At 39.5% G+C, this 14,688-nt stretch overlaps 3 protein-coding genes across 3 annotated transcripts; 2 read left to right on the forward strand and 1 right to left on the reverse strand.

The window, feature by feature from the left end:
- Positions 1–248: 248 nt before the first annotated feature.
- LOC121871687 (cuticle protein CP1158-like) lies at positions 249–1,183 on the forward strand. Its single transcript, XM_042374100.1, has 2 exons — positions 249–357; positions 465–1,183. The coding sequence occupies exons 1-2, from the start codon at positions 346–348 to the stop codon at positions 837–839; spliced, it is 387 nt and encodes a 128-aa protein (XP_042230034.1). The 5' UTR covers positions 249–345; the 3' UTR covers positions 840–1,183.
- A 3,283-nt stretch (positions 1,184–4,466) lies between these two features.
- Positions 4,467–5,401, forward strand: LOC121871814 (cuticle protein CP1158-like). Its single transcript, XM_042374316.1, has 2 exons — positions 4,467–4,575; positions 4,683–5,401. The coding sequence occupies exons 1-2, from the start codon at positions 4,564–4,566 to the stop codon at positions 5,055–5,057; spliced, it is 387 nt and encodes a 128-aa protein (XP_042230250.1). The 5' UTR covers positions 4,467–4,563; the 3' UTR covers positions 5,058–5,401.
- Positions 5,402–11,634: 6,233 nt separating this feature from the next.
- LOC121871813 (cuticle protein CP1243-like) lies at positions 11,635–12,594 on the reverse strand. Its single transcript, XM_042374315.1, has 2 exons — positions 12,485–12,594; positions 11,635–12,379 (listed from the first exon to the last, which is right to left on the reverse strand). Exons 1-2 carry the CDS (start codon positions 12,494–12,496, stop codon positions 11,783–11,785), a joined length of 609 nt encoding a protein of 202 aa, XP_042230249.1. The 5' UTR covers positions 12,497–12,594; the 3' UTR covers positions 11,635–11,782.
- Positions 12,595–14,688: the final 2,094 nt, after the last annotated feature.

Raw genomic sequence — 14,688 nt, forward strand, 5'->3', positions numbered from 1 at the left:
AAACATATTTTCCCCTAAGAATCAATAGAGTTTTGTTTTTCTAATGATGCGTTATATTGTGCAACTGCAAATAATAGTAATCCGGATGGTCAGTTCGGAAGACAAAGAAGAAGCTATTGGTGAAATTTGATAACCTTCAGACAGTCGCCAAGATGAGCAGGCAAGCACTGGCCGATAGTAAGAAAAATATCCTGTGTGCAGCATCCAATCACAGGCCCAGGATCACGTGATCACCTCGCTGGAGCGGTATATATACAGCTCTGCTCACCAAGATTTTGTCACAGCCATCCAGCTTGCAGAAGTCTCTTGAGGAGTTCGGCTCTCACCATATTATACTCAATCAACATGAAGTTACTGGTAAGTGGCCACCTATTGTAATGGTCCTTTGAACAATAGCAATGTACTTAGAGTAAATCTTTTATGGATAGATATTTAAATTCATTAACAATGTGTTTTACCTACAGGCAACTATCTGTATGCTCGCTGTCGGCGTCAGCGCACAGGTTGGGTACTCCGGGATCGTGAGTCCCACTGGTGCCAATACTCAGTTTTCTCACGAATTCGCTGCTAACATCGTTTTGATTGGACCTTCTGGCATTGTCACCGCTAATGGAGAAAACCGACAATTGACTGCCGGTGAGGCTCAACTTCACGCCGGCGCCCACCCAGTGCCTGTACCTCATTATGTGGCCCAAAATTTTGTATACGGTCCTTCTGGCTACATCACACCCACAGGACAGAACGTTCAGTACACCCATGAGCAAGCCGCTAACATTGTTCTGACAGGACCCTCAGGTATTGTCTCCAGAGATGGCCAAAACATTCAGTTCCCCGGCTAGTTTGTTTCCCGCAAGAAGCGTGCCGTTATTGGTCCCTCAAGCATGATTTTGGCTGATGGCACTCCCATCCAGTTCAGCAAGCCAGGTGTCATCATCATGCTGGAAGGACCACCCTCTGGCTACATCCTCAGTGACGTGCGGCACCCCGTTCAGAAGAGGAGCTAGGAGGCAAGATTTACACTACCTGACCCAAAACTCTCTCAATGACTGTCTCGTCTGCGGGCAACATGGTTATGTCATTTGTATATTTCTTTTGATTATATGCAATGGTGAGGCATTATTTCTTATGTACTGTACATTAGTAAAAGTTAGGTCAATAAAAATTAATGCCATTGTGAAGATAATTTGTATTCTCATTACATCTCCTCACAATTATTTCTTATTAAACCCAGTTTCCATGAAACAATGAGCAAATACAAAAATAAAATATCCCAATCTACGTAGCAGATACTACCAATTATATATTTGAATGACTGTGCTGTACATTATGACTGGTGAACATTGTATATATCTCATATGTAAGAACAAAATATAATCTCATTTATACAATGAAATTTACATTTTGCGTTTGATATCGTAGGTGTGATTAAGAATTAAGTTTCAAAACCACTCTATAAGGAAGCAGAGACTAGACTCACCAATTTTGATGACCTTCCCTCATTAGCAGATAAGGGGTGCGGTGGTTAAGTTGATACAACTCTCTCTTCCTGTAATTGGGGTTGCTGGTTTGCGACCAGGGTATCCCCAGACCCCAGTTCATCCAGCTGTTAATGAGTTACTAACTTTGCAGTTGGGGAAGTGAAGGAAGTCGAGTTCAGCGCCTGTAATACTACTACCACGTGTACCGAAATAGGATAAAATTGTTGTAGACTGTATCCGTACTGCTCCAAATGGGATGTCAGGCTCCTCTCAGTCCCAGACCTCCATAAAATATCATGGTGGGAAGGTATGGAACAACTTACCTCCACCCATCCGATCAAAGACTTCGCTCCCTTCCTTTAAATCATCTCTAAAAAAATATCTATTGTCGAAGTATTAATATTTCTTGTAACACTTACTATATTTACAGTACCTGCTTTTATTGTACCACCATATCCGTTTTATCGGAAATTATCATGTAAATAAATAAGTAATTACCATCGCAACACACATAATTGCCAACTAGACATAATCCTGAAAGCTCTGACCTCTTGTTCAACCTTATTACTGCACAACCCAGGTTATACTGCTCCCCCATTATACTTATGTTTTTAAATTCCACTCATATTTATATGTATATGTGTATGTGTATGTATGTGTGTGTATATGTATATATATTTTTATATATATATATATATATATATATATATATATATATATATATATATATTATAATTCAAGACATCTTATTGTGGATTTACATGAAATATATATATATATATATATATATATATATATATATATATATATATATATATATATATATATATATATATATATATATATATATATATATATATAATATATATATATATATATATATATATATATATATATATATATATATATATATATATATATATATATATATATATATATGTATATATGTGTATATATGTATAGGTATGTGTATATGTATGTATAAAAAAATAAAAAAATAAAAATAATAAATAATAAAATAAATAAATATTGAAGTGATAACCGTGGTAACATTATGAGATGAACTTATTCCCACCATGCTATTGTACTTTTCCAGATGATACTAAATGTTACTAATACTTCCTTGAGATAGATGTATAGTATATATCAGGTGCCTCAAAGAGAGCTCATGTTCTCAACTGGCTCAGCCATGTTAATATTGTTATTATTATCCACTCTGTATCTGTATTTTTCTGGCTAAATAAACTGTTACAACAACTGTTACAACAACTTTCAGGAACCGATAAAGTCTGGTTTTATAGTACAGTAATAACATATTGACTGACAATTTAAAACTTTTAAAAAGTTGGCAGTAGAAAGTTCCAGGTATTATATCAATTAGAATTAACTAAGACACCAGCAGGTAAGATCACTACTGGAGTGCACAGACTATTTAAAAAAGAAATTCAATAAGGTAACCTTAATCTACAGAGAGAGAGAGGGGTTTATTTTTTTATTCATTTTTTATTTTATTTTTTTTTTCACAATGTAACAGGAAGGCTGGAATAGAGTAATAAGGTTTGAACCAAATATTTAACGTTTAATCAGTGGGAGGAAGCCTTGAACTAAATAGCAAATTATTAACTACCACACTAAGATTATATCAGCAGCTGAAAGACTTAGACTAAGAGGACTTTAATACGTCGACATATACGAAGACTTCATAGAGGGAGTCCAGCATCCTGTGTCCCTCAACGATACAGGAACATGATCTAATAAATGTCAACCAGAGTAATGAAATTTTTGAATACATACATACATATACCTGTATACATATATACATACATAAAAATCTCAGGAATTTTCATATATGTCTTCATAACCTGCAACAAATACAGCCAAGCTTAAACATATCTCAAGCTGTGGGTGTTTATGATTGTCAGTAATCTTTACAAGAGATCATCAATATTTGAGAGTAAACTGCAATGGGATCGTCAGGTACTACATAAATAATATAAATTAATATATTCATACTGTGTGTGTGTGTGTGTGTGTGTGTGTGTGTGTGTGTGCGCGCGCGCGCATCACCTAGGTGGTATCTGAGCTTACCATCTGTCTGTGAGATGAAGGTGAGTGCCATCATGACTGATTAACTACAGCCTAAATTGTCAGTCTCTATAACATCTAGACAGTCATGGGCATAATTATGTGAGTTACCACCTGTTGGCTGCTTGTCATATAGAGCGTACAAGCTCACTTCCTTCCAAGAGCATCCTCATGAACCATTCCATGAGTGTGTTCACCCACCAACACCACCTTCACCTGCATTACTGATAAATCTGGAGTGTTCAACATCGCCCCCATATTACGCTCTTTCACCATATGACAATTCAGCTTAACACCTGTGCAACTTTCACAGTTTTGCCTGACCATTGTGTAAACAAAACTGATTGCAGTGTAAAGTGTTCATAGCCACACGAAATAAATTCTCAGTCAGGTATTTGTGACGGAGACAGTCACAAATGTGTTTCCTTGAGACGAACACAGCCACTACAGTAACGTGTTGTCGAGGAGCGCCGGTGTGGGAGTGTCGTGGGACAGTTCGTCAGGGCCCAGCTCCTGGGAGACTGGGAGGCGTCAAGCACAAACTGGGTGGAGCGGTCCTGCTGGGTGTGGCCTTGCGCTTCTCACGCGAGAAGCTCCGTTAATGCCATTGATTGTACAATTTTATCGAAACTAAAAACTGTGATATACTTTCATATAAACATATTTTCCCTTAAGAATCAATAGAGTTTTGTTTTTCTAATGATGCGTTATATTGTGCAACTGTAAATAATAGTAATCCGGATTGTCAGTTCGGAAGACAAAGAAGAAGCTATTGGTGAAATTCGATAACCTTCAGACAGTCGCCAAGATGAGCAGGCAAGCACTGGCCGATAGTAAAAAAATATCCTGTGTGCAGCATCCAATCACAGGCCCAGGATCACGTGATCACCTCGCTGGAGCGGTATATATACAGCTCTGCTCACCAAGATTTTGTCACAGCCATCCAGCTTGCAGAAGTCTCTTGAGGAGTTCGGCTCTCACCATATTATACTCAATCAACATGAAGTTACTGGTAAGTGGCCACCTATTGTAACGGTCCTTTGAACAATAGCAATGTACTTAGAGTAAATCTTTTATGGATAGATATTTAAATTCATTAACAATGTGTTTTACCTACAGGCAACTATCTGTATGCTCGCTGTCGGCGTCAGCGCACAGGTTGGGTACTCCGGGATCGTGAGTCCCACTGGTGCCAATACTCAGTTTTCTCACGAATTCGCTGCTAACATCGTTTTGATTGGACCTTCTGGCATTGTCACCGCTAATGGAGAAAACCGACAATTGACTGCCGGTGAGGCTCAACTTCACGCCGGCGCCCACCCAGTGCCTGTACCTCATTATGTGGCCCAAAATTTTGTATACGGTCCTTCTGGCTACATCACACCCACAGGACAGAACGTTCAGTACACCCACGAGCAAGCCGCTAACATTATTCTGACAGGACCCTCAGGTATTGTCTCCAGAGATGGCAAGAACATTCAGTTCCACGGCTAGTTTGTTTCCCGCAAGAAGCGTGCCGTTATTGGTCCCTCAGGCATGATTTTGGCTTATGGCACTCCCATCCAGTTCAGCAAGCCAGGTGTCATCATCATGCTGGAAGGACCACCCTCTGGCTACATCCTCAGTGACGTGCGGCACCCCGTTCAGAAGAGGAGCTAGGAGGCAAGATTTACACTACCTGACCCAAAACTCTCTCAATGACTGTCTCGTCTGCGGGCAACATGGTTATGTCATTTGTTTATTTCTTTTGATTATATGCAATGGTGAGGCATTATTTCTTATGTACTGTACATTAGTAAAAGTTAGCTCAATAAAAATTAATGCCTTTGTGAAGATAATTTGTATTCTCATTACATCTCCTCACATTTATTTCTTATTAAACCCAGTTTCCATGAAACAATGAGCAAATAAAAAAATACAATATCCCAATCTACGTAGCAGATACTACCAATTATATATTTGAATGACTGTGCTGTACATTATGACTGGCGAACATTGTATATATTATCATATGTAAGAACAAAATATAATCTCATTTATACAATGAAATTTACATTTTGCTGAAAATTTAGTTGTTATAACTGATATAAAAAAAATTTTTACATGCTGTCTGTCAATTACCAGAGAAGTGTAATATCAAAATATACGGATTCATATTTGTAATAGCAAAGCAATTTTTGTGAGATTCTTACTCTAAATGATTTCCATCTTGTTTTGTGTAAATTGTATATTTTTCGCTTTTTAGCACTAATATGGGAAATTGAATTACTCCCAAATATTTCATTCCAATAAAGAATGAGACAGCATATGTGTCACTACCATATGTACGTTACGCCGAATAAGGATACTGGTCGATTAGCGTTAACTTCTATATATTTATCTTTTTGGGAAACTTCAGACTGGCCATAAACGATCATGCAGATCATAAAAATACATTTTAATGATAAGCTTCATACAAAACCTAACAAATACCAGACCTAACCTGACTCAACATATCGTAACCTTTCCTAACCTACTTTAGGGTATAATTTTTTTTATGTTATGATGGTAATCGACGCCTCACAGGAAACAGAACAAATTTAACCTCTTACGAATTAATTTATATTAATTTAGTGCAATAGAAACAAACAGTTATCCCTTCTCTGCAAAAACCTTTCTTGCTTTTTAAGGATTAGATGGCCACCAGGAAAGAAGAAAACACGAAGTTCCCAAGCGCTTTCGTGTAATTCACATCTTCAGGGGTGAGTACAGACTCATCCCTGAAGATGTGAATTACACGAACGCGCTTGGGAACTTCGTGTTTTCTTCTTTCCTGGTGGTTATCAGCATATATATATATATATATATATATATATATATATATATATATATATATATATATATATATATATATATATATATATATATATATATATATATATATATATATATATGCGTTTATTGTAAGGCGTTTTTAGATGCACAGAATAGCTAACGTGCTAGCTATTCTGCCTGCGCAGACGTTTCTGCTGAGTACTGCGCATGACACCTTGAGAAGGAAAAGCAAACACCTTGATCAGGCGTTTGTGTGTGCAGCGCCCGAATAGTTAACAACCAATCAGCGAGTTTCTCCCACTAAAACAGTGGGTAAATACACGGATCATGTCCGCTTATGGAGAATATTTTGATTAATATTGAAGAGATGGGGGCATGTAAGGCAATACAAAACTGTGATATAATAATAAAAATGATTCTAAATAATTCTATATATACCTGAGCCATGTATGGCTCAGGCCACTGCGACGCTGATCATCGGCTCGTCAGAACCAAGTTCTCGCTTCACGTCACCCCAAAACGGCGAAGACAGCTAGCCTTCAGAAGAGGTTTTAACACTAATAGTCTGGAGGATCCAGCGGTAGCACATGCTTTCAGAAAGCAGCTCGAACATGGGCTGATACACAACCAGATAACAACCAACCCAATTCCTAGTGTCGATTGGGATATACTCTTGAGTGTGTCGTGACAAAAATCTGTAGAGAGACCCTCGGCCAGATCGAAAGAATACACCAGGAAATCAATATACTCATCGATGATAAACGTGCTGCTCTAACTGAATGGTAGAACAACCCTCATTCTCGGACCAAAGCCGATACCTTCCCAAAGAAGAAAGCAGTGGCCCAGCGCGAACTTTGCAATCTAAATAATTACTGGTGTAGAAGGCTACATATAGTGCGGGAGGGGCAGTAGCAGTGTCTTTCCGGCGCTGGCGCTTGTCTGCCTAGGTATGCAGTCGGGCTAATTCTAAGGTAGTGACACCTCGTTTGGTGGTCTTCCAAGAGATACGGTGTGGAGTGATCGTCTCCTTGGTTAGGGGTTTGATTTGGCTCTTCAGGTTTTTCTTAAGACTATCCTTAATCCCTTTCCGTTGCTCGCCAGCATTACGTTTTCCACTCGTTAGGTGACTGTAAAATAGCTGCCTTGGCAGTCTACTGTCGTCCATGCGGGTAACATGTCCAGTCCAACATAGTTGTTCATGGATAATGGTAACCTCGATGCTCCTACAATTGGTGTCAGCAAGAATACTGGCTTAGTTCTCTTGTCTTCTCAGTGAACTCGGGGTATGGAACGTAGACTACGTTGGTGAAAGTTTTCAAGTGCTTTGAGGTGCCTCCTATATGCGACCCATGTCTCACTGCTTTACAGCAGGGTGGAGGGGTCCACTGATTGATATACGTGCAGCTCTGTAGATAATTTCAGCTCCCTACAGCTGAAGACACGGTATGGAGTCTGCCAAAGGCTTGAGATACACATTTCTGATCCGATGTTTTATCTCTTCATCGATATCTGCGTTGGTGGATAGGTGAGAGCCAAGATACTGAAAGCTGGTAATATTATTAGAGTGTAGTATCGTTAACCTAGATGGATGGTGGAGGTGTGCCTGAACCAGGGGCAGGCTAAAAGAGAATCTGAGCCTTACGTACATTCATTTCAAGGCCGAGATGTGTATACGCATCTGTGTAGGTGTTCAGGTTCTCCTGAAGGGTTGCGTTCAGCGTAGGCGACGAGGGTGAGGTCATCTGAATACCGAAGTTCAGTGATGGAAACTGTCGACACCCTTGTTTCTGCCTTGAGTCGTCTTATATTCAAAAGTCCCCTCATCCGGGAGTGGATGTCCACCCCGCCGGCTAGATCAGCCATGGCACGAGTAATGAATGCAGGCATGATAAGAGAGTTGAGGGCAGAACACATCCTTGTTTTACCCCATTTGGATGGGGGAAGAACTCAGACTGGGTGCCATTGTGCAGGGCACTGCCGTTCATGCCATCGTTGAGTTGCCTTACAATGGTGGGCTTCCTTGTTGACCGATTTGAAGACATTGGTAATTTCGATGAAGACGCTGTTCTCGGCACTTTTCCTGTATTTGGCGGACGGCAAAGATCATGTCAGTGACGCAACGTGATGGTCTTAAATCCTCATTAAGATTCTCAGAGGAAGTTTTCCGCCCAAGAAGAAGTCTGTTTCGGAGGACTCGGGCGTTATTCTTGCGAGCTATGGACAGCAGTAAGATCTTGAGGTAGTTTCCACAGCCTGACCGGTCTCTCTTGCTCTTATAGATATTGACAATTGAGGCGTTTTTTAGATCTTGGGGGATTTCCTCCTTTTCCCATATATTCGCCAGGAGAAAGTGGAGACGGTTGTAAGCAAGATCATCCTGCTTTATGTACCTCGGCTGGGATCCCATCAGGCCCTGTGGAGTTGTTATTTTCCATCTTCTTGATGGCAGTAGCTACCTCATCACGGCTGGAGGATAACTGAGGTAGGTCAGGTCTGGGTGCTGAGGGACTAACTTTTTTAGTCAGGGAATGGTAGTGCTCTTTCCAACGCAGATGGATGCCCAACGCAGATGGATGCCTTCGTTTTTAATTAGGAAGTTACCGTCGGGTGAGCGGAGGGGGGCTCTTAGAAAGGGCTGCTCACTCGTACAGACAAACTGGATTGCACTACTGCCTAGACCCCCAGTGCATAAACGACTTATGTGCAGAATTATGACAATAGACTCATGACAGTTATCTCTGCCTGTCCCCAATGCGACTCATCTATTGCCATAGGACTTTTGGGGGTGTAAGGGTTCTGATGATGATGGAAAGTATGATGAGCTCGACGATGGCTGTGCATGAGTTGATTTACAGTATGTGGTGAGGAAGGAGCGCAGACTGCAACCACACATCTTGGCTTACCCTTTTCCTGACCCACTGGTGCAGGCAGCTGCAACAACTGGGGTGAGGGAGAGTTGCAATGGACTGCCGATAGCCCAGTTTGTTGGGTTTCGCCATTGTAACTTACCATCTTGCATTGCATTTATCCGCCGGTGTAGTCGTTAGGTTCCCGTGTTGGTCACCTGTTACACCTGTCCCGTCATTGGGGTCTTACTGGAGCTCTGTAAGCACTAAGCATATCTAGCTGATGCGGGGTCCCAGCACAGATTTTTCGTTCTGGTTTTACTCCCATCGCCTTATATCTTATCAAGGTAAAACCGCAAGGCAACGGGGCAGTGGTTGGTAAGCGCCAGGGCGTGTCCACATGCAGGTGGGCCTAAGCGCCGTACCTCTGGGGCCCATTGCTGCACGGAAATCCCCTGCTGGTCTAGCCTGGGACCGCGAGAGACACAGTTACCGCGTTTTGCCACGAGGAGACACACACACACACACACGTCTGGAGTGTTACTCAATGACTAAACGCAGAAAAAATATATTTAATCGCACAGAAATGAAGAGATACTAAGTCTTTTATTCTCGTTCTTGTCTTCTTATTGTCTTAAAATTTTTCTCTTTTATGTTTGATGATAATGGATTCTACCCACCGAACTGCTGAGTATTTTATCTCAGGGCAATATGTGGCTTTCGAGATAGTGTGTACAACTCTCTCTCTCTCTCATATTTTGTCTACCTAAATGTCTCTGACTATCTCACTCCTATCTATATATCCACGTGTCTCTCCCTCTTTATCTATCTGTCTATTCCTTTTATCTCTCTGTCTGTCTCCGCCTAGAAATTACACTGACTCTACACGTAGCCAAATGTTTTTCATTCCATTTGTCAGAAACGAAACTTACCCTAAAAATTTGACTCATGCTGTTATACTCAACCATGTCTTAGTGCTAATACTTCCCGTTCAATAGAATAAAAAAAATGCAGTTTAAATGGGCTTATCTACACTGTCAAGGTAAAGTAATTTAATTATACATCTTTACAAACTTCAACTCTTGTCTGCTATTTCCATCAGCTTATCTCTTTTCGGGTAATATTAATGCTCTTTTTTGCTTTGCCAATGTTTATTTATGCAATATCAACATAACTAGTTGTAGTATCTGGGGTTTTTATTGTTCATGTCAACGAATGTTGCTACAATCTCACCATCCATATAGGGATTATCAACAAGATTATCTGTAATATCAATTTAATAACTGCAGTATCAACTGAAGCTAGTGCAATATCAAACAATCAAGTTTGCCAAATCTACTTTTATATCTGAAGTATTAATGAACATATCGATTAAATCAAATTAAACCTCCCATATGTCAACAACTATTTTGTGTTACGGCTCAAATTAATATTGTGTAAACGTCAGAAAATAATCTTATTGTTATCATAAAACCTATATATTTTTTCGTTTACTCTATGACACTGAGTGCATTAGCTCGAGCTGGGCAAAAAGATCTCCCAGGAAACATGTTAGTTAGTCAGTCAGGAGTGTTATCAATGGAGATACCTGTACTTGAATTAGTAATTAGCTATATATTTTATCGTATAGAATATATTAGGTTACTTCAAGTGATTTCTGCTATACTTAAATGTGCATTCAAATAAAGGGGATATAGATAAAGTTCTTATAATATCCGAGCAGGATAGGACTCGGAGCAACGGATTCAAGTTGGATAAGTTTAGGTTTAGGAGGGAGATAGGAAGAAACTGGTACACAAATAGGGTGGTGGACGAGTGGAACAAGCTTAGCAACTTTGTAGTTAGTGCGGGAACTCTGGAAAGTTTCAAAAGGAGGCTAGATAGATTCATGGATGATAGAGAGTGGTAGTAACTCTCGACAGGAGCTGCCATGCACAGGCCAACCGGCCTATTGCAGACTCCTTATTTTCTTATGTTCTTATGTTCTTATTTGAATTCACCCAGAAGATATTTATGGCATCCAAAAGAAATCTTCTTTATCTCAGTCACATAACGTTGTTGCAGGAATATAAGGTATCCGAAAATAATTTGACCTATTTTGGTATTCGATCACGATGCACATTTGGAAGTTTACTAAGACAAAAACAACTTATAAGTGTAATAAGAACTGTGTGTGTTATCTCTAGAATGGTTTTCAGGTTGTCAAATGTCAAAATGGCTCAGATTAATATATGGACAACTTATAAACGCAAAACATTGTATTGTTGGTAAGTTTTACCTAAAGCCAACAATTAGCATTACAGCACAGTTTGCAGACTGATAAGTTAATTTCTCAAGAAATTAACCCACTGAGTCAGGATGATATTCTCAACACTAACAGTTGATGAAAGCAAGGAGAAGTAAATCTGATAGTTGTTCATTGCATTTGCATATTCTTTATTTTGTAAATGTCTGTTTATAGTACAACCAATACATATCATTAATAATAACCTTGGGCCTACTGTATATACAGACTCGAGTCGTTGACAGTTTTGGGTCAGGTAGTCTGAGTCTTGCCTCCTAGCTCTTCTTCTGGACGAGGGTGCCGTCACTGAAGACGTAGCCAGAGGGTCCCTCCAGTAGGACTGTGACACCTGCCTTGCTGAACTGGACTTGAGTGCCATCATCCAAGATAGCGCCAGAGGGACCAAATAGGGCACGCTTCTGGCGGGCAGCCTGTTCAGCGGTGAACTGAATGTTGTTGCCGTCTTTTCGGACGATACCGGAGGGTCCCTTCACAACATTGAAATAGTTATCGGCTTCTTCCTGGGTGAACTGAACATTTCTGCCATCTTTTCTGACGATACCAGAGGGTCCCACTAGGTCACGCTTCTGGCGGCCAACCTGTTCGGCAGTGAACTGGATGTTTTGGCCATCTCTGGTGACGATCCCGGAGGGTCCCACCACAATATTGTTGTAGTTCTCGGCTTCTTCTCGGGTGAACTGAATGTTCACCCCTGAAGGTTTGACGATACCCGAAGCGCCAACTATGTCTCGCGGACCGCCAGCTTCATCAGCAGAGAACTGGCGGTTCTTTCCTGTGGCGGAGACGGCACCTGAAGGTCCAACAAGGACGTATGCATGAGAGGTGACCACGATGGCGAGGAGACAGGTAACCTGCAGGTAAAATACATAATTAATAAATCAAAATTTTTAAACAAATTTGTATTGTATAAACTGATTTCTCGCCACCAAGTGTTAGGAGCGAAGGTGGCCACTTACCAGAAGATTCATGTTGACTTGGTGTGAGGTGATGAGTAAACTGCTCTAGAGACTTCTGCAGGCCGGATGGTTGTGACATAATCTTGGTGAGCACAGGCGTATATATACTGCTCTGGCGAGGTGGTTACGTGTTCCTTGGGCCTCTGGTGTGGTGATCTTCACAGGAATATTTCCAGTTTTTGCCAGTACTAGTTTCGTCGTCTCGGCGCTTTGTCTGGTGCGTTGCGGTTTTTTTTTTTTTTTTACACCGACGAGTTTTGTTTATCGTGAACATGTAGCCTCAAATGGTATCATTTACAGGTCAATACATAATACATCTACGAACTAAAATGAATTGTATTGATATGAAAACACTGATGTACTGTGTCGTTAAGTGATATACATTAATGACGTATAAAGCTTTAAACCGGTAACATTAACGGGGCTTCCTGAGGAAGAAGCTCAAGGAGGATTAAGTAGATGATCTTAATGCAGACTATGTGTGTATTACTAACCTAAACTAACCTGAGCTAGGTAACCTAATAAATTGAACCTATTATTCTTTTATGACATTTACCAAGACAAGGATACACAGATTAAATTGAGCCGTACCACGATATGGTTAGTGATATTGTAGAAGTGATCATAATTATTGCAAATATTCCAAAAGCGCGTGTCCATATAGCACGTCAATAATTTAAAAGTGTATGCACGTTGGTACTACATACATGTATGGATATTGCAAATATGTGAACTGATAATGTATAAGCTTTAATTTATACTGCTTTTCTTACACTGATATTTTAGATACGTTTATTGATAGTCCTTATAAATACACTGATGTTCAGGGAATATATTTTTTTTACATATCAAAGACAAACCCTAATATTTTAGTTGTTTACGTTGATATTGCATCGATATTATATAAATCTAGCCTCATAATGGCGTATACTCATTGAAGCCGCAGTGATACGAGTTGAAATTTGCAAAAATGTACATAGAAATTTCAGATGTTAACTTGATTTTACAGATAAAAGTGTTCAAACTGTAAAACTGTCCATCAACTCCAAAGGGATGCATGTTGGAACTGTATGGGAAGCATTAAGACTAAGATATAGCTGGGTTTAACGACACAAATCCAAACATCTCCGTGTTGGTGTAATGAAAATCAGTTGGTTACGGTAGAGTTTGAGTATTATTACGAGGCAGAGATAAACACATTCATGAAGGGAAAAGACTTATACTCTACAATGATAGAAGAGGAGAAAGGAAGACCACTGAAGCAAAAGTGATATAGAGAGACAAAGGGAGAACCAGACCGACATGAAAATACAGAAACAGAACATAAGGGATAGACATAACACAGGGTTGCATAAAATGATGGCATATAACATCAAGAAGGCACACGTTTTCCTTAATTAAAATGCTCAGCAGTTTGGTGAGTACAATACATACTGTTGATAAGGAGACCAAGGGAATAATGATAAGACAATATATATATATATATATATATATATATATATATATATATATATATATATATATATAGGAAAAGAAAACACAGGGTTTCCATGTAATGAGGGACCCTAAAGCTTTCCTGCCACAACACTGTAACTGACCCCCCTCCATTCAAATTCTGCTGTGGAATTGAGCAGACTGTAAGTGCCATTCCTAGACTGTCTGATACACAGAATAAGTAACACTTTTAATTCAATGTTATGGCTTAAACCTAATGTGTGTTCATACATTCATTATTATTCTGCCCACCATAATAAAGTCAAACAGTCAGTATTTTCAACAATGTTTTTACGTGCCTTGAGAATTTGCAGTCCGGAATTCATCGATGAGGAATATAAATATATATATAATATTGGCTCAAACCTTAAATACCCTAGATCTTTCATAGACAAATGCCTAAACATTACTAAGAAAACTTTTTATAGAACTGATCCCAAGCCCACCCATGACCATAAGAATATCTTAATATTACCATTTCACAAAAATTTCTCACACATTCCTTCACAACTAAAAACCTGGAACGTCAATGTGGCATTTAAAAACTCATGCACTGTTAAACAAATGTTAATCAAGAACTCCCCCAACAACACAAATTGAACACATTTCTCAGTTTATACAAGAATGTAATATGTTTACTTGGAAGCTTGAACAGGTAAAAAAATCTTTAACTAAATTAAACAACACAAATACAGTGTTAAGACAGGCCA

This window comes from Homarus americanus, unplaced genomic scaffold (assembly GCF_018991925.1).
Source record: "Homarus americanus isolate GMGI-L3 unplaced genomic scaffold, GMGI_Hamer_2.0 scaffold39675, whole genome shotgun sequence".
Lineage (NCBI taxonomy): Eukaryota > Metazoa > Arthropoda > Malacostraca > Decapoda > Nephropidae > Homarus > Homarus americanus.